The sequence below is a fragment of the Neolamprologus multifasciatus genome, chromosome 3, assembly GCF_963576455.1.
Source record: "Neolamprologus multifasciatus chromosome 3, fNeoMul1.2, whole genome shotgun sequence".
Classification (NCBI taxonomy): domain Eukaryota; kingdom Metazoa; phylum Chordata; class Actinopteri; order Cichliformes; family Cichlidae; genus Neolamprologus; species Neolamprologus multifasciatus.
The window spans coordinates 13,192,886-13,216,475 of NC_140441.1; the positions used below are offsets into that span (position 1 = coordinate 13,192,886).

At 41.1% G+C, this 23,590-nt stretch overlaps 1 protein-coding gene and 1 long non-coding RNA gene across 2 annotated transcripts in view; one reads left to right on the top strand and one right to left on the bottom strand.

Moving 5' to 3' along the window:
- ppp2r5b (protein phosphatase 2, regulatory subunit B', beta) overlaps window positions 1–22,217 on the top strand; it is a 54,565-nt gene extending 32,348 nt beyond the window's left edge. The window contains exons 5-13 of the mRNA XM_085141634.1: window positions 194–324; window positions 2,791–2,850; window positions 6,031–6,139; window positions 12,787–12,840; window positions 14,039–14,089; window positions 14,224–14,343; window positions 14,580–14,707; window positions 15,768–15,869; window positions 17,311–22,217. Coding sequence (XP_084997760.1) covers window positions 194–324; window positions 2,791–2,850; window positions 6,031–6,139; window positions 12,787–12,840; window positions 14,039–14,089; window positions 14,224–14,343; window positions 14,580–14,707; window positions 15,768–15,869; window positions 17,311–17,539 — 984 coding nt within the window. The 3' untranslated portion in view covers window positions 17,540–22,217. The remainder of the gene's footprint in view (window positions 1–193; window positions 325–2,790; window positions 2,851–6,030; window positions 6,140–12,786; window positions 12,841–14,038; window positions 14,090–14,223; window positions 14,344–14,579; window positions 14,708–15,767; window positions 15,870–17,310) is intronic.
- On the bottom strand, window positions 7,000–17,317 carry LOC146521691 (uncharacterized). The gene is made up of 3 exons (XR_014870909.1): window positions 16,643–17,317; window positions 10,640–16,607; window positions 7,000–10,014 (listed from the first exon to the last, which is right to left on the bottom strand). It is a non-coding gene; the product is annotated as an uncharacterized LOC146521691 (long non-coding RNA).
- Window positions 22,218–23,590: the final 1,373 nt, after the last annotated feature.

Genomic DNA, 23,590 nt, shown 5'->3' on the forward strand with positions numbered 1-23,590 from the left:
AACATCCTGCTGCATTTGGTACAAATGTTTGATTTTTCTCCAGAAGCTGAAGTTTGAGAGACTAATTGTAAGAGTGAGGAGGTCAGAAATAGAGTGCAGTACTCACAGGTGCAGACTTTCATTCATAGCAAATGCGTGTGTGTGTGTGTGTGTGTGTGTGTGTGTGTGTGTGTGTGTGTGTGTGTGTGTGTAGCTCCTGGAGTTGTTTGACAGCGAGGACCCGAGGGAGAGGGAGTACCTAAAGACCATCCTGCACCGCGTCTACGGAAAACTGCTGGGCCTCCGAGCCTACATCCGCAAACAGATCAACAACATCTTCCTCAGGTACAAGCTACACCAAACCTCCACCCAACCCATGCTCATTTAAAATTCAATTCAATTCAATTCAATTTTATTTATATAGCGCCAAATCACAACAAAAGTCGCCTCAAGGCGCTTCATAGGTACAGAGAAAAACCCAACAATCATATGACCCCCTATGAGCAAGCACTTTGGCGACAGTGGGAAGGAAAAACTCCCTTTTAACAGGAAGAAACCTCCGGCAGAACCAGGCTCAGGGAGGGGCGGCCATCTGCTGCGACCGGTTGGGGTGAGAGAAGGAAGACAGGATAAAAGACATGCTGTGGAAGAGAGACAGAGGTTAATAACAGATATGATTCAATGCAGAGAGGTCTGTTAATACATAGTGAGTGAGAAAGATGACTGGAAAGGAAAAACTCAATGCATCATGGGAATCCCCCGGCAGCCTACGTCTATTGCAGCATAACTAAGGGAGGATTCAGGGTCACCTGGTCCAGCCCTAACTATATGCTTTAGCAAAAAGGAAAGTTTTAAGCCTAATCTTAAAAGTAGAGATAGTGTCTGTCTCCCGAATCCAAACTGGAAGCTGGTTCCACAGAAGAGGGGCCTGAAAACTGAAGGCTCTGCCTCCTATTCTACTTTTAAATACTCTAGGAACAACAAGTAGGCCTGCAGAGCGAGAGCGAAGTGCTCTAATAGGGTGATATGGTACCACAAGGTCATTAAGATAAGATGGGGCCTGATTATTTAAGACCTTGTCTTAAATAACGAATAATTAAACATCACATGACAGTCAAAGACGATGAGCAGGAAGGGGAGCAGGCTCAGAAACCACGTTTTGTGCATCTATCCTGCATAAATGATAATTATGCTACAGCCACAAAATGACCTCAGAGTTAGTACTTTAAACCAGCGTGCACCTTGTGAGAATACTTGTTAAATGCTGGCTCTTTGTATCTCTAATTGAGGTTATAGCCTGAGCTCCAAATGAGCTATTGCTGTTCTGCAAGAACAAAATTGGTTTATTGGTTTGGCTCTACTTTGCCAAGCCCTTACAGGGGTTTGCATGCAGTGTTAATTCAGAAAGAAATGAAAAGATCTTTTGGATCCTGCAGCAGTTCCTTAATTGTAGTGTCTGCTTAGTATTTTTGTTGTACTAGAACTTTTAATTTATAAAGGAGATTATTAAGAGTGAAAACAGGACTGTTAATGTAACTAGTGTTGTAGCAAAAAGGTAAAATCTAGCTTTAATCTTTAATCAGTTGTATTCTTTCTCCTACAAACACAACATGAATGTGTTCAGCTCACTGAATGTTCATCCTACATGTGTCCTAAATCACTGGTTGATCAATCAGTCGTGAAGATGATTATAGAAGATTATATTGGTTCAAAATTGACAAAAAGATGTAAAACTTGGAAACTATGATTCTTACAAGTGTGATGTTGATTGTCGACACATAGAAAGCACTGTGTAAACATTTAAAACATCACGTCACACATGACCTCTCTGACCTGTCCTTCAAGGTCGATCGATTGATCTGAAAGTCAAAGCGATAATAATGCTCTACAGAGCTATTTAAAAATATGTTTCTTATTGCCATTGTTTGTACTGGCATCATATAGGTATACAGGAAATGATACGTGGTCATTCAGTACATTACTTCAAGTATGGTCAAACTTTCATAGAATATCTTTTACCATTAAAACTATGTTTTAAATTCTACTGCCTTTGTTTGTGTTTGATACTGAATGATACTGTTATATGAGCCTTTCTTTCAAGATTCCCCAGGATGTGTTTTTAAGACAGTATAAATATAATAATCTTTAATTATAAAATGTAACTATAACAAAAACATTATTATACTCAAAATTATTTGAAGTATTTTCATGTCTTTTGTCTTGTGTCCCTCAAACCTAACTGGTCGTGGCAGATGGCTGGTTGTCCCAAAGGCTTCTTCCTGTTAAAAGGGAGTTTGTCATTCCCACTGTCACCAGTGTTTCTGTATCATTGTAGGGTCTTTACCTTACAATATAAAGTGCTTTGAGGTGACTGCTGTTGTGATTTTGTGCGATATAAATAAAATAAAATTGAATTGAATATATTAAAATAGGTTTAACAGGGCAAATAAGAAAAGTCTGCACTTTGCTCTTCTTTTTTCTGCACTACAAACTTTTTAAAGTACGTTAAAAACTATGTTAAAAGAGAACAAAGAAAACAAAATGCAATACTTTTCTTTTAAATAGTGATACTGCTAAAACGTGTATAAACTTCACTGGAACTGTGAATGTCACAGAGGTGTGCTTCAGACATGGTTTGATAGGAAATTTGTGAATACTAGCAACTTTCATGCACGCACAGGTCATTTTACAGAAAGATAAAACTGTTTATTTAATGTTTATCTAATTCCTGTTTTTAGTGTTGTTTAACTATCAGTTGTAGCTTGATTTAATAGTGCTTTTGCCTGTGTGTGTCCTGTCTCTGACCTTCAGGTTCATATATGAAACTGAGCACTTCAATGGAGTTGCGGAACTGTTGGAAATCCTCGGCAGGTTTGTCTGCAAAAGCACACGTTTGAACTATACGCTGCTGCTGTGCTGCACACACACACATATACTCTATACATGCCAGCTGTTTCTGTTTATGAGACAGCCGGCACCAAAAACTGGTTACAAAGCACAGCCGCTGCTGCATCTGCACGGCACATAAAACAATATGCATTTTTATTTTTCCTTCTTTCTTATCAAGTAAAGACAACCCAGGGTGACGGCAAGGGAAATGAGAGTAAGCAAGGGAGGGGAATGAGTAAAGGGGTGAGGTGGGCGATGGTGCAGAAAGGAGAGAAGCGGGAGGAGGTGGGGGTTAAAGATATAAACGAAATATGACTCACAGGTTTGTTTAATTTCTTGCCTTCTTTTGTGAGGGAAAATATGAGGAAGACAGAAATGAAGAGGCAGCGAAGAAGAAAGGCAAACTGATAAACAAACACGCGTTTCTTATGTTGAGCCTCACATGTAAACAACCAGGAGCAAGAATGGACGAATCAGTGAAATGTGCATGCTGTCATTGTGAGATATAAAAAACGACTATCAACACCGTGTCTTCATGGTAGCTGCTGAGCTTGTGGTTGGCCTAGCATATCAGACTAGGTTAAAGAGAAAGCGATAGCCTGGCTCTGTCCAAGATGGGGGAAAAAAGCCTCTTTATCAACACCTGTGGACCCGTTATGGTTACATTTGATATTCTAAGCAATAATATTTAGCAATAGACTTTATTTCCTAAGGAGGCTAAGGTCAAGCGACATCTGCCCACTCTTGGGACAAAGTGTCATACAGGGGTGGCCAGTGCTCTGTCTTTGCTGTGGTCTGCTGGTGCGGACACCTTTCCCCTGTGACAGGGGCAGAGTAGACAAACTTATCGAGAAAGCCGGCTCAGTGGTCGGTTCTGATCTTGAGACAGTCCAGCAGGTGGCCATGAGAAGAATGCTCTCAAATCAGTTATGATCAACACCCACTCCATGCACTGGTAGTTATAGAGTAATAGCACAGTAGCACCTTCTGTCAAAGACTGATTGCACCAAGGTACAAGACTGAGTACCTCTGGAGGTCCTTTATACCAGCTCCTGTAAGACTGTTCAGTGTACAATAATAATAATAGCAATAATATAGTAATAACATTTTATCCACATGTTTACATATTTGCAGATATTAGTTATAGCTGTTTTATTTATTTGTATACATCTATTTATTGCTCTGTTGTTAATTAGCTGAAGAGGTTGTAACTTTAGAATTAGCACCAAAGAAAGAGCTACTGTTAGTATTGTTGGCTAGCAACAAATAAAAATTTCCAGTCATATTGCTCAAATTTGTCATCTGCAGTAGACACAAAAATAGTTCTGGATTTAAGTAGATGTACTGCTTCCAGTAGATTAGCTTAGATGCTTAGTAGCTTAGATGAGTACTTAGCATTATATCAATTTTGCATTGATGAGGATTAGGGCCACTTAAAAAAAATTATTTGGGGGAATTCTGACCTTAATCCTCTTCTGTAGCCATGAAAGCCATTTTAAAACAGAACAGACTCCAGAGAAAAATCTGAATTAAGTTAGCTTAATGTTTTTAGCTCATCCGGCTAAAGTACAGATGAGCTAATGTGATAGCAAGGCGCCCCTCTGTCTACAGTGCAAAAGAACAGCATCCTTGCAAACAGTCATTGCATAATGAGTCTTCACTCAAAATGTTGTGAAGTAACCTGTGAGCTGATGAGTTGCAATGCTACTGATGTTCTGGTTTGATGCTGACATATAATCTAAAGCTACATAACAACCTAGCTTTTTAGCAGGCTATATAGCGGTAGCTTAATGGTCTTGTTATGCTAACAAGGGCAAATCTAAGGCAGAGAAACCCACAAAGGCACAAGTTTAAAGTCACAGACAGGGAGTAAAAGATGAACATCAGCTTCTTGATGTTGGATAGTGAAGCCTCGCTGTGAAGCTGCATCCGTGTTTTAAGTCTGTAGCCAGAGCAGATAAACAGATGTGCTAATGATAACTTAGAAATGGAAAGACTAAGACAATAAACCTAAGAAGGAATAAGCAATAAGAATGCAAACAAATCAGTATCAGAAACAATAAATATTAATTCCTCTCAGGGGAATTTCGGCTAATGGAGTCTAGCCTCTGCCCTGTGTGTTTGTCTTTCCTTGTCTGATGTTATACTTGGGAGTTAAAAAGAAGGATGTATCCAGACTGAGAGTGTTTTTTTCCTGCCATAAGAGACCAACAGTAACTTTTCAGCTCTTGACAATAGTGAGGCGATCTCAGAAACAAGTGGCGGCTCGAGGAAGGCAAGGGAGAGGACGAGTCCAAGGTGAGGGAAAAAGGAGGAGGAATGGAGGGATAGATGGAGCCGGAGAGGGGACGAGTGAGTGAACAGTGAGTCAGAAGTGGAGGAAGGAGGGAGGGGAGGGAGCAGGAGAGGAGAGAGAGGTTTGTATTCATGTTGGTGGTAACAGAGGTATTTATAGCTCCTCCCACACATGGAGAGTGCGGGAGAGAGATGGGTGAGAGAGGAGACGGGGAGGCGTTCAGAAAGAGGGTGAGAGAGGAAGCAGAGAGACAGATTAGAGGAACAGCAGGAGGGAGATATTACTGAAGGACTCCTCTGTTAAACTGACAACAGCGCTATTAGAAATGAAGACAAACGGACGGACTGATGCAAACAAACACATGAATCGCCCGTGAAAAAAACTGACGGGCGGCTCGTTTTACAGCTAAATGAGCGTCGCACTTTCCAAGTTTAGTTCCCACTCTTCTGCTGCTCATACTTTTCTCTCCGTGGGCAGCTGTGAACAGAGCAGACCACGCGCTTGTCCAGTCACTCGGAAACGGACACAGTACGAAAATAGAGTCTGAGAGCACAGATGAATGCACAGGCGTACACATGTGTGACTCAGAGGAGGGTTTTTTCTTTTTTGAAGCAACACATGATGCTGCGGTGTAAATAAATATCACCATTCGCACCATTCATTGATTGAAACGTTTTCGTTAGAAGATCGCGTTTGGTAACAGGTGATGTTTTTGGACAGGTGGCCTTAAAGTTGGAGGGTTGTGGTGCTGATTTTTAAACAGGATGACTTAAGTAAAAGTACACGTGCTTTTTGTCATAAAACCCCCACATACCCCCGAGAAACGACGGTCGCCTTTAACTGTCTTCTTATCTCCTCTGTTCCAGCATCATAAACGGCTTCGCTCTGCCGCTGAAGTCTGAACATAAGCAGTTCCTGGTTCGGGTCCTCATCCCGCTACACACGGCAAAGTCCCTTTCCATCTTCCACGCGCAGGTCGGTGACTATGCTACCCTCACTACCAGTTTATATTTGTGCTTTAACGTCAGCTTAGCCCTGCCGTCAGCTTCTTTTGATTTTATGTACCATGGGAAACAGTTTTTGACACCCATTTATCACCACGAATGCAGTCACATTTTTTGATGTCGTTTGATGCCCTAATTACATCCGAATGAAGAGGAGAGTATGTGTTTGAATGACTGATGTTCCTTGCAGCCGTACTTTCCTGTGTCCTTATGTGTACTTTGCTTGTATTTGTTACATTTTCAAGCAAAAATACCTGCCTTCACTCAGTTTCAGTCCATTTTAGAGGATTCTTTAGGTACTTTGTTACTGTAATATACTGGGATATTTATAATTAGAGCTATTTTGTTATATTTTGTAACTTCTTAATATATTGTATTAATTAATTTAGTTTAGTTAGTTACTGTTCTTACTGTCTTGGAGCAAATGTGACCACATCATTTCTTCTGGGATTAATAAAGTACTCTGATTCTGATTCTGGTACTAGCAGCCTTTCGTAAAACACATAATTTGCTCCCATTTCTTGAGCTGAATCTATGGAAACTCACACAGATAACCCAGTTTGGCATGCAAAAAATAGTATTTTTTCACCATCAAGGTGATTGCCGAAGAGTATATCTTGGGAAAAATTGAGGAAGTGGGTAAGTCGTGGGGAAAAGAAGAAGTGGCAGGCCTAAAAAGTATTTATAGTAGATGAGCAGTGTATAAAATTCATGTCTTAAGATAAAATTAGCAAAAAAGCAAAGACCTCGCACAGGACCTGAGAGATATAGCTATCTGTAAAACATGATGGAGGCTCTGTCGTGGTTCGGGGCTGCATTTAAGTCAGGAGTATTGGAAAACTTGTCAAAACTGATCAAATTATGAACATAGAAAAGTTCTGTAAGATTTAGAGGCACCATGCAATACCATCTGGAAAGTGTGTGATTGAAAAAGACTTCATTATTCAGCCTGACAGTGATCTCAAACAAACTCCCCATGCAGTGAAAAAACCTACTTGGACAGAAAAAACACAGTAATAATACATTTTATTTAATAAAGTACCTTTCAAAATATTCAAGGACACTGTACACAGCAGAATAGAGACAAGCAACAACAACAAACATAACAATTTACAAATTTATAAGGATAAAACATAGAGCAATTAAATAAAATAAATTAAAATAGCAGGATGGAAAAGCTTATGTGGAATAGGCTTTTGTGAACAGGTGAGTTTTGAGTCTGGCCTTAAAAAGAGAAAGGGAAGTGATGTTTCTTATCTCAGGAGGAAGGGCGTTCCAAAGGCGGGGGGCAGAGCGACAGAAAGCCCTGCGCCCTGTGGTGGCTAGCTGAGGGGAAGGGATGAAAAGAGAGACACCGAGCGGGAATGGTGATCTGAACCAGGTCAGAGAGGTATGAAGGCGAGAGATGAGGGATAGCCTTGAATGTATACAAAAGTATCTTGAAATTGATGCGGTATTTAACCGGAAGCCAATGAAGCTGCTGCTCACGGGTGATGTGGTGCATAGAAGGGGGTCCTGGTGATAATTCGGGCAGAAGAGTTCAGGTCATGTTGAAGCTTATGGAGAGATTTTTGACTAAGTCCGAAAAGAAGAGAGTTGCAGTAGTCGATCCGGGAAGTGACCAGGCTGTGAACAAGAAAGGCAGAGGCGGGTGTGGGGAGAGAAAAGGACGGAGACGACTAATGTTATGAGTAGTGAAGCATCGTCAGCCGTGGATTGGCCTCCCAGAGCCCAGACCTCAGCATAGAGCAGCGTGAGATCATCTTGACAGAGAACAGAACAGATCTTTCAGTCCCCTTCAAGAAAACTGGAGAATTATTCCTTAAATAAATTATTAAAAGAAAGCTCACCTCACAGGTAAGTGTTTAAGAATCAAGGTGGTCATACCAAATATTAACTTTTAAGCTTTTTAGAATTGCACAAACTCTGTTTTTGCCTGATATACTGTATTTCTTTCTATTTGTGTTTCAACTGGTTTGAATAAAAAAACTTATAAAAAATGAAGGGTAGCTCAAGACTTTTGCACAGTTTTATATTCATGTCTTTGTAAACTAAATCTATAAAAAAAAAAGATCTCCAGGTAGCTTGTTGCTTTTATTCTTGACAGACACTTTAATCAGCTATCCTAAACTCTACCTGTCACCTTGACCAAAATCTCTTTGTAATTGTCTGATTGGTCTCCTGCACTTAAAAACATCTAAACAAACATCTGGCTTGAATATATGTATGAACCCAAGAAGAAGTAAGTGAGCTTAATGTGTCTAAAATTGTTCCTGGTAATACTTAGACATTTTAGCAATGTGTCAGATGTACCACTAGGAGGCAGGGTTGAGTCGCAGATAGTGCCGCTGAGAGATGCACTCACATCTGAGTTACATTCGTGTGTGAGTGCCTTTGATTTTTTTTGGTGTTTGTGTACGAGTATGTGTGTCTGGGTTATTATAATACTTGGTGACACAGATGGCTGCCAGTCTATTGTGTTTGTGCACGCCTGTGCATTTTATTTGTGCCATACTTTGTTTGTTTATGCAGAAGATACAGTTTGTTCCCCACAAAATGTGTGTCTGTGTGTATTCTGGGTCTCAGCATCACTGTGCCCTACATTTCTCCCCATCTCTCCTCTCCCTGTGGTTCACACACATAAATTATTCACACACTCACACACACTCGGTTTGACAGGGTCACGGGAGAAGCAGGGTCTTGTGGATGGCAGTTTTGTACTCAGTAGGTGTGGCTGTTCAGGACTGACCTAGTTCTGGATGCCGGTATCAAAATATGATATCACAGCAAACTGTTTAAACATCTTAGAAGATGAGCACTGAAATACATTTGAATGTATTGATATCACTGACTTGGAGTATGCGGCCCCACTGTGGGTTCAGTAAAGCTAATCATCTATTCAGCGATCCATTTTCCTAACAGCTTCTCTCACTTAGGGTTACAGGGGGCTGGGCTGGAGTCTCTCGAAACTATCATAGGGAGTGGAAACAGGTTACTCTGGAGGTCACCAGCCCATCGTGTGGTTAGCACAGACAGATAACCACACTCTCACATTACGGCCAGTTTGAAATCACAGCTTACACTGAGCTACACGTCTTTGGCTGTCTGATGAAAATAACACAAGTAACATCAGTAACATGTCCACATTGTCTCACACAAACATGTTTCATTAAATGCAGATATATTTGCTTCAACATAAATTAAACACAACATTGCTAAACAATTTTTCGCTTATTTGGCTGCTGCAAGCTTCTTAAAACAACAATGGATTGTGTTTCAGCAGTAGATATAAACTCATATACAGCAACAGGAACTTCCAGGGTGGCAAGCGTTTATGATCGGAATCTGATTATAAAATGGGGAAGCAAGGGATGCAGTACGGGGGCTTTTTTATTATTCACTTGTGCACTGGCAAAATTATTCATGAACACAAATGGAGTTCTCTGCTCTCCTAACCCCTTAACCATTGCCAGTCATTAACTGTGTCACCAGTGTAATTAAAAAGTGTGTTCCTGAGCGATTTATGGCTGTTATTTTCGGCTGCAGGTCCATGCACTACTGTTTGCCGCTGAGATTTTAAAAACATACATATTTTCATTTCTTAAGCATATAGTTAGGCTTTGAGCAGTTACTGTGGATACTGAAGTGTGAGATGTATTGAAGTGACTGAAGTCTATCATTATCCGGTCGTTAAGTGATGACGTGACGAATCCTACTTCCGGGCCTAAAGTAGTCTGCGTTTAATATGGCTTTTGTGTTGTTAACATGTTTAATGTTTTGTATTTTCTTCTATTTAATCTCAAAAAGCTCCTAAAACAGTCAGTGATCACTGTTGACCCCCCTCAGCTTTTATTACCGCTAATCATTTATTTAAGCTCAGTTTTTAAAACCTTAGGCTGTGTTACCGCGCCAAATCCGCGGTCCGAACCGTTGTAAGGAAACCTCTGGCAGTTACTTGAAAGTTCCGTAACTGGCTCGTAGCCGGCAACAGCTTACTATACAGGTGAACTCCGCTAGCAAAAAGATCGAAGGAGGCGTAGGAAACTGCTTCACCGAACTTTATTTCTTCTCCAAGGCACGAACACCGGGTACAGTGGGCTGAAACAGTCTACTCACAGCGAACATCGCCGACACAACTCTGGCTGTCGAGGGAGTTATTATATTCCTTTTATTTATTTCTTTTCCGTCTCTTCTGTAGCTAACCGTTACTTTTCTTCTTCTCCGCTCTCTCTCCACACACCCACACATGGCAGTCCCGCTACACACATTCCAAAATACATTTCCCATCAGGCTTCACCCTTAAAGGGCCATGCCTGTAACAGATGTAACTACAGCCCAGCCCATGCAGCAGTATATGAATGACTAACTTCGTATTGTGGATGGATTATCTCAGTTGTTCTCCTGGCTGAAGTTTGGTCTACAGCATCCTGCCATGCGATTACATTTGTTCCTGACCACCGAGAACACTCACGTTAACTTTTATCGAGTAGAAAAAAAGTTAGCTTGTTTATATTATGCTAACATAGCTGTGTCGCTAGCGGTCATGTAGCACATGATTATATACCAGCTAGCCAAACTTCAGTAACCCTACAAACGTCACTGCTGTTTAGTTTTCTGTCTTCATTTATGTTGGAAGTGATAACAAAGCTGTACGTTTTAATTTGTTTCCAAAACCCCGCAGTCAGGACATGCTATATTGTATTTAGATAGAAGCTAGCGAGCTAACTTCCTGCTAACTTCTAACTCCGTTAAATGTCATAAATTCCGTTTTCATGGATGCCTGGATGTTAAACTCAATTGTTACATCTGGTAGAGCAGAACGCTGATCATTTTATTAAAGATGAAAGACTTTAGACAGTTTTTCAACTCTCAGTAATGCCATAGTGATCGTTTGATATATGGACCTGCAGCGGAGTTTAGGCCCAGACACGGCTAGTGACGTCAGACTTAACGACCGGATTATGATAGTAATAACTTTATTTTTATGAACCAAGCAGTCCTTCTTGGACGGTCTCATTCCTCTGATTTCAGTATTTTTATTTTCTTTAATTCCAAAGTGTGGAAACAGTATAGAGACACTACGAAGATGATTTGGTCATGGGCTTTATTTAGCTGTAATATTTGTATTCCAATACTGTATTAACAAGCACAAAACTGATATGCTATAAGTTAATTCTCACATGTGCAACCAGAAAAAGTTTTAGGCCTCTTAGCTTGACATGTTCCAGTCATTGCTAACTGGACACAGGCATGCGCATGAAATAGACAGATTTCAATGGAACCAGGGGCAAGCAGAGCTGCTTTTAGAGACACTAGCCAACTGTGGCCAGAAGATGACAGTAATTTAAAAGATGGTGCAAACAGGCAATGAGAGAAGCTTATGGAACAGATTGTTTGGGATGCAAGGACAGAGATAGCACTCACTTGGGTTTTAATTAATGTCTTTTGCTAGTTTTTTTTTTGGGCAAGCAGGGCTTGCCTTGCATTTCCTGACAGAATATCAAGTAGCTTGCCAGAATGACTTCAGCTCCAAAAACAGAGCTTAATTTGACCTGTCATCCTGACAAATCAATATCAGTAAAATCTTTACAAAGGTCCACAGGAGTCTACTACATAATCCCTGCCTAACAATGACCTCATGCAACCGCAAACCTTGACTCGACAGCAGAATCCAATGTCATATTTACCCCAAGTTTCTCAAATGCCTCACTAATGCTTTAAATAGTTTGCCCACTTTATTTTAATCCTCTTCTTTTCTCCTGCTTTCTTTATATTCCAGCTTTCAACACTCCCTTTTTTAGCCGCCACTCCCTCTTACACTGTATTTTTGTAAACATGTTGTGCCACGGGTGCAGCAATAGGAAAGTCTTGGATGAAGGAAGAGAAGAAGATGAACAAGAAAGATGGAGAAAAGGGGAGATTAGACAGAAAAATCTGCAAGAGATGAAAGCTCAGACAGTGAGGCAGACAATGATGCTGCAGTTCAACAAGGTGGCAAAGGAAGGAACAACAAAGGAGATAACTGTCCTACAAAAAGATCTAAAAACATCAATAATATGACAGTATAATCCCAAAAAACTTTTAATTGAGTCACTTCGGCTCTAACTTATGAAGATAAAATGAACCACTAGTGTAATACTGGGAACCAGTCAAAGGACAGACGGAGGGGGAGAGACAAGAGGTCTAACCTCTATCTCACATTGCCCTTAAGGGACTTTGCGTGTGTGACATCACTCCTTCCGAAGTAAACACACGTACACACAGTCTCCGTCGCCACGGTGCCCACTCGCCACGGCAACCGGCCTGGGCGGAGGGGGCAACCGCAGAACACACATATGCAAACACAGAAATGCACACACAATCTCAGAATAATAGGAAATGATTGCCGCTAATATAAGAGGAGACAAAAGCTGATGTAGCTGCAGACACACACTCACACGTACGCGCACTCGCGCACATTTGGAAAACTTGTCTTTCCGATCTTTAGCAGTGTGTAATCCTGAGGGATAAGTGCTAAATTCCCCATTGTCTCGTTGACAGCGCCAGAGAGAGAGAGAGTGCGTAGGTGTGAGTGTGGCAGTTTGTGTGTGCGTAACCCCGTGTTCTCTGTCGTTACAGCTGGCCTACTGTGTGGTGCAGTTTATGGAGAAAGATGCCACAGTCACTGAATATGTAAGACTGCTTCTTCATTCGCTGTACTTATTCCAACACGTTTTATAAAGATTTTCTCTTTTTTCCTAAGAACTGAAAATATGGGAGAAAATAATGCATGTGAATAATCATAGACGCTTTAAAGCTGTATGAATAATTTCTTTAAGGTAAACAGTGGGTCATCTGACTATTTGTGAAGTGAGGAAACACAGCTGTAGAGATAAACTCACAAAAAGTTATTGGATGAATTAAATTTCATTCATAAAGCGTCAAAACAAAGTCGCCTCAAAGCGTTCTTGATTGCAAAGTGAAGACCTGGCAAAAATACAACCTGATATCACCGTAAAGTGTGTCCATTTCACGCTTTTCTTCTCCAAAACGTGAAGGGAATACACACGCAGAAGTTGCAGTAAGTTGAAAACAATAAAAGTTGCAAACAATATAATAATCATGGGAAAGTTTTAAACTGACATTATTAACACATTTACATGTAAACACATATTAACCCTGGAATATATTCCATATGTTTTTTGATTTCTTGGCTTTAAAGATATTATCTCCCCCTGCTGGTGCTGCAACATGCGTGCATGTCTATTTCACATTTTGGAGAGGCAAAACATGCACACGGTGGACCGGTGTGTCTATTACACGTTTTGCTGATACTGGGTTGAATAATACAGAGGAAACTCTAACAATCAGATGAGCCCCTATGAACCAACACTTGGCGACAGTGGGAAAGAAAAACTCTCAGCAAGGGGCAGCCATATGTTGTGAATTTGATCTTTTCCTGATTTGATTTTGGGGCCCACAACTTCATTATTTTGGTTTAGATATACTTCTGTTCACACTTTACAGGAAATTCAAAATTATTCTGAACATTTAGCTGCACGCCTTTTTAGTTTTACCCCCCGAAGAAACCAGTTTATTGTTTTTAAAAATCTTTCTCCTTTTTTTTGCCTTTTTAATAATAACTAAAATAACCCCATGATCCTAGACTTTAGACAGATAGCAAGTATGAGTTTTAAGCAGCATGGTTAATGTTACCCATGCAGCGAGTTGAGAGTCAGTGAAAACTTAAAAGACATTATTCTTAATGCAAAAGCCAGAGCATGGAAATGACTCATTGGAGATGGTAGAGATGGATGTCAGCCAGCTACCCTGCTGAACTAATGGCTTCAGTGTTTATTTCTCTTAACGTGTGCTCATATTTGCTCTGCAGATCATCAGAGGGCTGCTCAAGTACTGGCCTAAAACCTGCACGCAGAAAGAGGTGAGACCGATGACGACAAAAAAGCTGTTGATGTTTCTTTCTCCTCAACTGTTGCATCGCTGCAATTGTGTCAATTTAACTCATCCTTCCCTATCTCTCTGTATCTGCATTTTAAAAAATGTGCACGCACTTAGGTGATGTTCCTGGGGGAGATCGAGGAGATCCTGGATGTGATAGAGCCATCTCAGTTCATGCGGATTCAGGAGCCGCTCTTCAAGCAGATAGCAGCCTGCATCTCCAGTCCTCACTTCCAGGTGCTAAAACAACGCAGAAGTGGAAACAATAACCACAGAAGTCACTCACAGATTAAAACCGCTTTGGGTGTAGACAGGATTAAAACAAATGTGATTATAGTAATCTGATTAGCTCCAGGTATTAGGCTGGGAAATCAGTTACTTCTTAGACGAATCAGTTTAATAAAAAGAATGTTGCACAACTCTGATGAAAGAAAATCAACTCTTCTTTGTGTCCGTGTCTGTGTGTGTTTTAGGTAGCGGAGCGGGCTCTTTACTTCTGGAACAATGAATACATCCTCAGTCTGATTGAGGAAAACTGTCAAGTCATCCTTCCACTGGTGTTCGCTACCCTCTACAGAGTCTCCAAGGAGCACTGGAACCAGTCAGTGGCACGCATAACCACTCCCATCATAACTTTTTGTTTGTAGCTTTTCCTCGTGGAGCTTAACCTCTGTTACGAGCAAATATCACAACTTGTCCAGTCAGAGGGTGAAAAGGGTCATCGGGGAGCACCACTGAGGAAAAAAACAGCTTATGTGATTAAACCTTTAACTCCAAGTGTATCATATTTTACAATGTTTTTGTAAATTCTTGAGATCTCTATATTATCAATGTCATGTTTCTCCCACTGAAAACGCTACATCCAGATTAACAGACTCAACTTTTGGGGATTTAATTACCTGGATGATTGAGCATGCGTCAAACCAAACAATACCTCATTCCAGATTTTCTCCGTCCCATGTCTTGACCAATTGAACGATGCTTTCAGACACAGACTGTATCAAAGATGGAAGTAGCTTACAGGCCTGAAGATTGAAGCCAGTGGAGGGGGGGCGGGGGTGTCTTTTGGTTACAAAAAGGTTCAGAGGCATAGTCGTTAGCTTCAAGTCCTTATGAATACAGCCTGATGTTCACTTTCAATTTATGGTCCCATTAGAGTCAAAAAGGAGTCTGCAGCCGTGTGGCTCACACGATGATACGCCACGAGCGTGCATAACCCTCCGTTTCTCACAGAGATCTGCTCCTCATTCGTAATATTCGGTTACAAACCTCCAAGATGGCAACATGTAAAATACTCAGGCCAAAGCTTTCCAGCTTAAAGTAGGCAGGAGCTGGTGTCCATCTTTTATATTCAGTCTATGAGTTTAGACTGTTAGTGGCGAGTTCATTTGGAAAGATCTTTTGTCATATTTTGGGCTACAAATTAGTTGAATAATGAAAATAATTGTTGGTAGGAACCCTTAAGTTAGCCATAACAGAAGTCCTTTTATTCTTGTCTTTATCACACACAGTATTCAGACCCTGATACTATACTGCCATATTACTATACAAGCTCCTGTTACTTTTCACTATTCATTTAAATTTTTAGGTACACACCAAATGACTTTTTTCATATTCTCACCATCACTGAAGCATTTGATGACCCATCTGTGTTTCTCCAGGACCATCGTGTCTCTGATTTACAACGTGCTGAAGACCTTCATGGAGATGAACAGCAAACTCTTTGATGACCTCACTGCCTCCTACAAAGTGGAGAAACAGAAGTGAGTGTGACTCACTGCTTTTGTGCGTGTCTTTGTGTCACTGGATACGACGGTGACAACAAGAGGAAGAAACTAAGAACCAAGTCATTTTTTAGGCGGCGTTTGTTCCATTATCCGTCACATTGTATTTCACGTTGTAAGTATGTATCGCTTAGGTCATCTTTTGGACACGGATCACATCATAATTCCAGCCTCAACCTCAAGATAGTAGATACCAGAGGAAAATAAAATCTACAGGGATAGCTCAGCAGTTTGATCATCTCTTAATGAAAAGACACGTTTTATTTGTTAAGTGATGAAGTAAAGACTGGATAAATTTATCTAAGTTTCGCTTAGGATAGAAATTTTGGACCCTGTTATTCACAAACTAGATCTAGAATTACATATCTGTAAGAATTAGCATTTTAATAGAAGCTGAAATTTACGGAGCCCCGCAGGGGACATGGGAGAAAAAAAAATTAAGACGGACTTTTGCGAGATCTCGCAAAAGTTTTGCGAGATCTCGCAAAACAAACTCGGGATCTCGCAAAAGTTTTGCGAGATCTCGCAAAACAAACTCGGGATCTCGCAAAACTTTTGCGAGATCTCGCAAAACAAACTCGGGATCTCGCAAAACATTTGTGAGATCTCGCAAACGTTTTAGCCGCATTCTTCGGACGCTGGCTCGAAGCCGACCGGGCGGTCGAGGCACGATGTGCCGGGAAAGCGGTGTTCCTCCCGGCTATAGTAGGTCTCGACCTCCCATTAGCTCGAAGCTAACGGGAGGTCGAGACCTCCCGTTAGCCTCGAGCTAATGGGAAGAATGCGGCTAAAACTTTTGCGAGATCTCGCAAAAGTTTTGCGAGATCCCGAGTTAGTTTTGCGAGATCTCGCAAAAGTCCGTCTTAATTTTTTTTTCTCCCATGTCCCCTGCAGGGGCTCCGTAGAAATTAGAGTCAGGGATGGCAGTCCGATATAAATTATAGTTAAAGGAAAAGGACTCAAACAAGAACTGTTAGCTATCAAAGGCTAATCTTCACAAGACAAATGTGGAACAAACAAAGATGTTTTCTTGAAACCTAAGACAAAAAAAGAGTTAACAGAGGTAACTTTTTAACAACTAAAAGTATCTCTTTAGCTATTGATCAGAGAAAGTGCTAGTCTGCATTTTGCTACATGTAAAGCCCAGTAAAGATAAACCAATAGGCTGTATGAACAATGCTTGTGACTGTGTGTTGTGTTCAGGGAAATAATAACACTGTACCCTAGCATCAGAATCGTATTCCATCTATAAAGCATGGTGATGGTAGCAGCATGGTTTGCGTTCAACTATTTGCCAACATTAATTTTACTAGCAAAACGTCAGAATATCTTGTACAAGATGTAACATCTTAATCAAGTACTCTTTATCTACAATCATTAATTATAATGAATTATTTTCTTTTCTCCGCCGCCTCTCCAGGGAGCTGAAGCGAGAACGGGAGCGTGCCGAGCTCTGGCGAGGCCTGGAGGAGTACCAGGAGCGCCGGATGCAGATGCTCACGGAGGCCGCCAGGAACCAGCGCAACCTCCAGGAGCGAGGCGAGAGAGGGGACACGCTTAACCCTTCCTCCCCGCAGACAGCTCACTCCGACCAGCCCGAGCCCAAGCCCAGCGGGGCCTCTTCTGGAGCCGGGGAGAGCGCCACCTAGGTGTCACTCCATTAGCTGAAATGGGGGGAAGGGGAGGGTTAGGGGACAGGGAGAAAGCAGGAAGATGACGGTAAAAGTGTTGGGAGACAGAAAAAGGTACAAAACAAGTCCACTGTTTTTTTTTCTCTGTCGTCTTGTGTCACGGAGGTGGTTGCTTTTTGTAAAAAGGCGCAAACTCGGTGATCCAAGGTAAACACTGTACCTTCTTTCTAACAGAGTTGTGTGAAACTGGTTCACGTTTTGCTGTACACACATTATGTTGCAGACCAGAAGATAAATACTGTCCGAGTGCAGACTTGTGGAAATTTAAATTCGTGGAAACGGCAGATCGGTGCCCTGAAATCGGTAGCTGGCCTGCTTCAAATCTGCCTCAAAACGAGAGATATAACATCTCTTTTGGTGCAACACTTACCACGTTTAACACATTTCTAAGTCGCCTAAGGGAGGACGAGTCTGCGCCGTGGCCTCGTATTTATCTTTTGGTCAGAGATGCTGATTTCATGCGTGGATAGCACAATACATCAATAAACAAAAGAAGCAATTTCACACAAAAGTCCCAAAACTATTGCCGAACCCACGAACCGCCACATAGACGCGGGCGCAGGTACATTTTTACTGTAAATATCAGAGGACAGAGCTACAGAGAGTTTATCCAGGTTAAACAATTCACACGCCAAACAGCTGATTCATGCACCTGAATATTACTTTAAATCACACTGTCTCACACACACACACGCGCACACACATACACAGACACACACGGCTGATTCTGGCGTTAACTCCTCTCCCAGTCTGCCGGGTTCCACCAAAGGATGAGCCTGAAGTCCCTAATAACCGCTGATGAAGATGATGATATAAGTACAATAATGTTCCTTCTTCTTACTTGTTACTCTACTACTATTACTCTACTCTAAGTACTACTGATGATGATAATGTTTTTATATATATACATATGTCTCTGGATATTTCTGTAGTGTATTACGGGAGAAACACTAGTGTAGCAGATATCATAAAGGGGAAGTCCACTCGAATTCTGAATTCACATCACGTGTTAAATGTATGAGGCTGTAATGTGAGTGCTGAAATTCAGCAGAATTCCCCTTTAGCAGACCTTAAAAGGAGGAGGAATGAACTGGATTGGCATGGGTGGATTTGCTTTCATTCATTACTTGTGGTGTGGTGGATTTAAAAAACAAAGAAATCCCCAAACATTCCACGTTTAAAGCTCGTGAATCATTTTTTTAAAGGTGCCGTGTGGAGTTTTGTTCTAAACACAGTTTTACGTTGATGTCTTACTCATCATGAATGTACTTTGTCTGTTCGGAAGGCCTGGTGAATTTACATTTTTAACATCCGCGTTTGCTAGCTAAAAAAAGCTACATATGCTAGGTTTAGCTTCTGTGATGATACCCACTGGTTTGTGAAGTCCTGTTTTGAAGTTTGGCTAATGATAGCAACCTTTGTTAGCAAGGTGCATACACTGAATGGGAGTAGCATAGCCTCAATCCATGCATCCATCCGTGACTGATGGGTAATTAATCCTCGACGTGTTGGTCGTCGTGTCTGCGAATAATGGTGTTGCCACGACTCGGTACTCGCCGCAGTATTTTCCTAAATGATAGGCGTCGCGATTCAGACAGAACCTCCACATTAGCGCTGGTTCGGTCAAAATCGTAAATAAAGAAATCACTGAATGTTTATTTATTCCAGAAGGTCTCATCTTTTCAATACTGTTGCAATCTGTAAATCTGTGTCAATAAAATGGTTGTGAAAATTGACACGATCGCACCAAAAAGTAACCAAGCGCAACTTGATGCATGCGATACGACGCCACTTTTGTCATTCACGAGGCCGAGAATGTTGAGCATACATGGGCCTTTAGGAGGTGCCCGGGAGGCATCCTGGTCACAAACCACCTGAACCGACTTCTTTTCTGTGTGGTGAAGTGGCAGCTTTAGTCTGAGCGCCTCCTGGATGATCGAGCTTCTTAACCGAGCTCTAAGAGAGCACACCAAGCCCACAAACGCTTTCCACGTGGGTGTAGTTGACATGTCAGATTAGCAGACAGCTAGGTTGGGTTCCACCATTAATAAATATTTCAACAGGAGAGCTTCAAGTGGCCATTTGAGGAACTGCGGTTTTGGGCACATTTGCTTCACTTTCCAGCATTTTCTGGCACAAATTCTACATTTCGTCGCTCTTTGCTGCCACTTAATGTTGGATCAGGAGAACAGCATGAAATCAGTATTGTGAATGTGTTGCTTACACGCAAACAAAACTTGGATCCAGTCATAAAAACATGCTTTATCTATCATCTCTTATTGGTTAAAAGTTCCACAGCTCACCTTTAATTTTAATTTGGCACCAAATGATGATTTTTTTTTTGGTGTGTACGTGTGTCTATTCTCTAATTTAGAACCTCATCACAGAGTATTAAATTTAAACGAATCCAAGCAGACTCATAAAGCCCACCCAACACATGAGAATGAATGAAACCCACCGCATGTGTGTCAAATCAAAAGAAAAACACAGCAATCCAGTTGGATTTCTGAGCCTGGAACGTCTGCAGGTTCGAGCAGACCAAAAGCTGCTAGATGGTGACCATGATGAGGAAGCTTTTTTTTTTTTTTGATGTGAATCAACAAAAATCTGTTTATTCTTGTCTGATCATTATGATAGAGTGATGGGATACAAGATAGGGAGGAAAAAACCTGAAAAAAAAATTTATTTTAGCAATATTTTCATTCTTTCAGGATAATCTGTGTTTTTTAGGGGGTGACGACAGGAAGTGGGTGTCACACTGAAACGTTTACCTCCCACTCTTGTTTTTACTCCTGTTGCGTCCTTGATATTCACATTGTCTTAAAGGTACCTTCTGTGTAGATTTATTTGATGAGAAATGATTTTGCTTTGTAAATTACGTTGTTAATTTTATTGGTTTTTGTATAATCTTGTTTTTTGTGGAAAACTGAGTCTGATGCTATTTATTTTCTATTTGATCAGGAAATGTAACCTTATTTGACGGTCAGGTTGTGTGTGTGTGCGTGTGTGTGTGCGCGCATGTGTTTGCGTGCGTGGGTGCTTGAGTGTGTATCCAGTGAGTGATTCGGCGAGCAGGAGATATGCGTAGACAGAGCGACAGAGAACGGGAGAAAGCAGTCGTCTCTTTGCTTCTTTTTCTCTCTCTCGCCTTCTCTCCTTCCTGTGGGACAGGGTTTGAATCCGAATGTATCGTGAAACAAAACTGATTGTTCTTTTTTTTTTACGCTTGACAGGCAGAACTAAGTGTCGGCTGCTTCAAACCAAACTTTCAAAAAAACCCACAGAACCGTTTTTTTCCTAGACGCTCACTTAAAAACTTGTCTGAATCAGCAATGTTTCGAAATCGTTTCCAGCTTCGTACCAAAAGGGTTTGTTGCGTTCAAACTTTGGTGAAGCGGCTTTGCGTTTTTCTTTCTTTTCTTTTTTATAAAGACCTTACAACGTATGTCACCTTTGGCGCCAAAAACCACATTTTGTCACAATTTAGCACAAAGCTCCGGTACTCATTGTGCGACTGTTTGATAGCTACCGTCACATAAAGGCGCCTGAGTTATCGTTACAACAACAGGACAACTGAACACCACTGAAGTCTGTGGGTAACGCTAGAAGCGGGCAACTACAGATAAGTTATTGGTGCTGGTTTCATTAATTTGACTTTTTTCTTTGATTGTATTTTGCAAAAAGAGTGCAAAGTCTGATTTCGTCGTCATCCTCAATCGCCTAAAACTCCAAAAACAAGTGGAACATTTCCTTTCTTAAATCCTATAATTTACTCCACGTCGCCACCTGGCTGACAACGAGAGACCCTTCCATTTTTGGGATTTCAAACATTGTCTTGATTCAGGCAGGTGACACTCAGAAACACAATCGAACAGAGACAAAACTTGACCTCGCTGTCACTAAACTTGGTTTGCTTCATGATTTTTTTTTTTCTTGGGTTGCTTACTCACAAACCCTCTAGATTGTTGTTGTTGGGATGACCCCAGCTCCCACTGTTCAAGAATTCTCCATGATAATGATTAATAATAATATTACTCGATTCTAGCATTCTGCCATCCAATCAGGAACTGCTCCAGAACAGGAAGTGAGAGAGGAGAGAGTGTTTGTAGAGAGCTCCGGCGTCGCTTCACAGACAGCCATCAAGCGCTGCTTTCATGGACGCTCGCATTTCCTCTCTGTGGCCGTTTTCAGGAGGCCAGATTTTAACAAATGCTTTAAGTCAGAGGGGCGATGTGGGTGGATTTGATGAAAGACAGACAGTAAAGACAAAAAAAGAAAACAGGAGGGGGAAGATAGAGGAAAGAAAAGACATAGACACGATAGAATGGCAATAAGTCAGAGCAACAGAATGAGAATATAACGTTACCGAAACCTACTACTGCATTACGTAGCAATTTCACTGAATTTCTAGATTTGCACTGTCTGCCCAATGGTCTGTTTGTTGTGTTGAAGAAAAAAAAAAAAACGAGAAAATGATAAAGATGATGCAGACGAAGAAGATGTATATTTTGGGGACCAACACAGTGGTGGGGGGGTTTGAATGTAGAGTGGCTTACTACTGTATGTATCATTACAGGGAAGTAGAATGGAGAAAAAAATATAATGTGCTAAAAACTAAAACTTCACTTTGAGAAAACACTCTGGAGTCTGTGTCTTTTTTGCGTCGCCTAATTCCTATCAATGATTCTTCCATTTCCAGACATGATTGCGATACTTATCACCAGTGTTGGGTAAGTTACTTTAAAATAGTAACTTAGTTACATTACTAGTTACTTCTATCAAAAGTAACTCAGTTACTTCAAGTTACTCGTTACTTTCAAAGTAACTAGTTACTAGGGAAAGTAACTTTGGTTTTACTCAGAATTCTCTTATTAATGTGTTGCTTCCATAACTTTGCCAGTCTTCTAGCTTGCTTACTTGCCACAAGTGCACTGTGCCACCTACCAATAGAAAGGAAAAGATAATGTGCATATTTCCACGAGAGAAATCCCACGCCTGGACCATCATTGACTGCTGCCATGATTCTAGCCTACGTCACAGCGTCATGTGTGCCTTTTACATCCAACACAAAAACTGCAGTCGTGGTGCTTTGATTGTACTCAGAACTCAGAAATTCTGCCTTCTGACTAGGAAGATGTAGGCAACACCAGACTGCAGATGAGCTGCATACAGGGCTGGACTGGGGCAAAAAATCGGCCCGGGCATTTCGACTAGAGACTGGCCCGCCATTATAGGAAAACTCATAAAGCCTTTGAATGAAAACAAACGCTGTTGTGACAGTGATGTATACTGTTCTGATGGTATATATGCATCAATCTATCAATCCTTTGTTGTAAGATTCAGATAATTATTTTTTAAAAGCTAGACATTTTAAATGAGAATAAGAAAGAAAATTATTTCTTTGTGCCCACCTCTCCCTGTTAATGCCCTACCTGGCCCCCCTGGCAAAACTTTGCTAGATCCGCACCTGCACAGTTACCAGCTGTCAGCTACCTAAAAAAGGATCCTGGGGTTATCTGTCTCTCAGAAACAGTTCATAACTTCCCTTCAACTCATTCATGTCACCTAAAAGGTAAACCTGTTTCTCCATCACCTGTTCAGCTCTGATGATTCAGTAAGGACATCTCCTGGTTTCATCTTCATGTTTCCCTCTCACCAGATAACCAAACCGATATTATGACCAGCAGCTTTTTTGCAGCTGTGGCTCCAGCAAACATCAGCTGATACTAGAAATTAATATTAAATAAATTCTAACAACAGCTGATCAAGCTTAAACGTGCTGCTGTTGTTTAGCGCGACATCGGCTGGTTTCCTCTTTCTGGCGCAAAGTGGGCGATAAACAAACAAGAGAGCCGATCAGCTGATCATTGATCAGTTTTCATGATTGAAGTAGAAACAGGAGAGGGAGGGGGGAGAATGAAAGAAGAAGAGGCAGCTGTGCAGCAAAGACACAGAATAACTCCAGCTTTGTGTCTTTTTCATTGTAGCTGAATTACGGGACAAACTGTT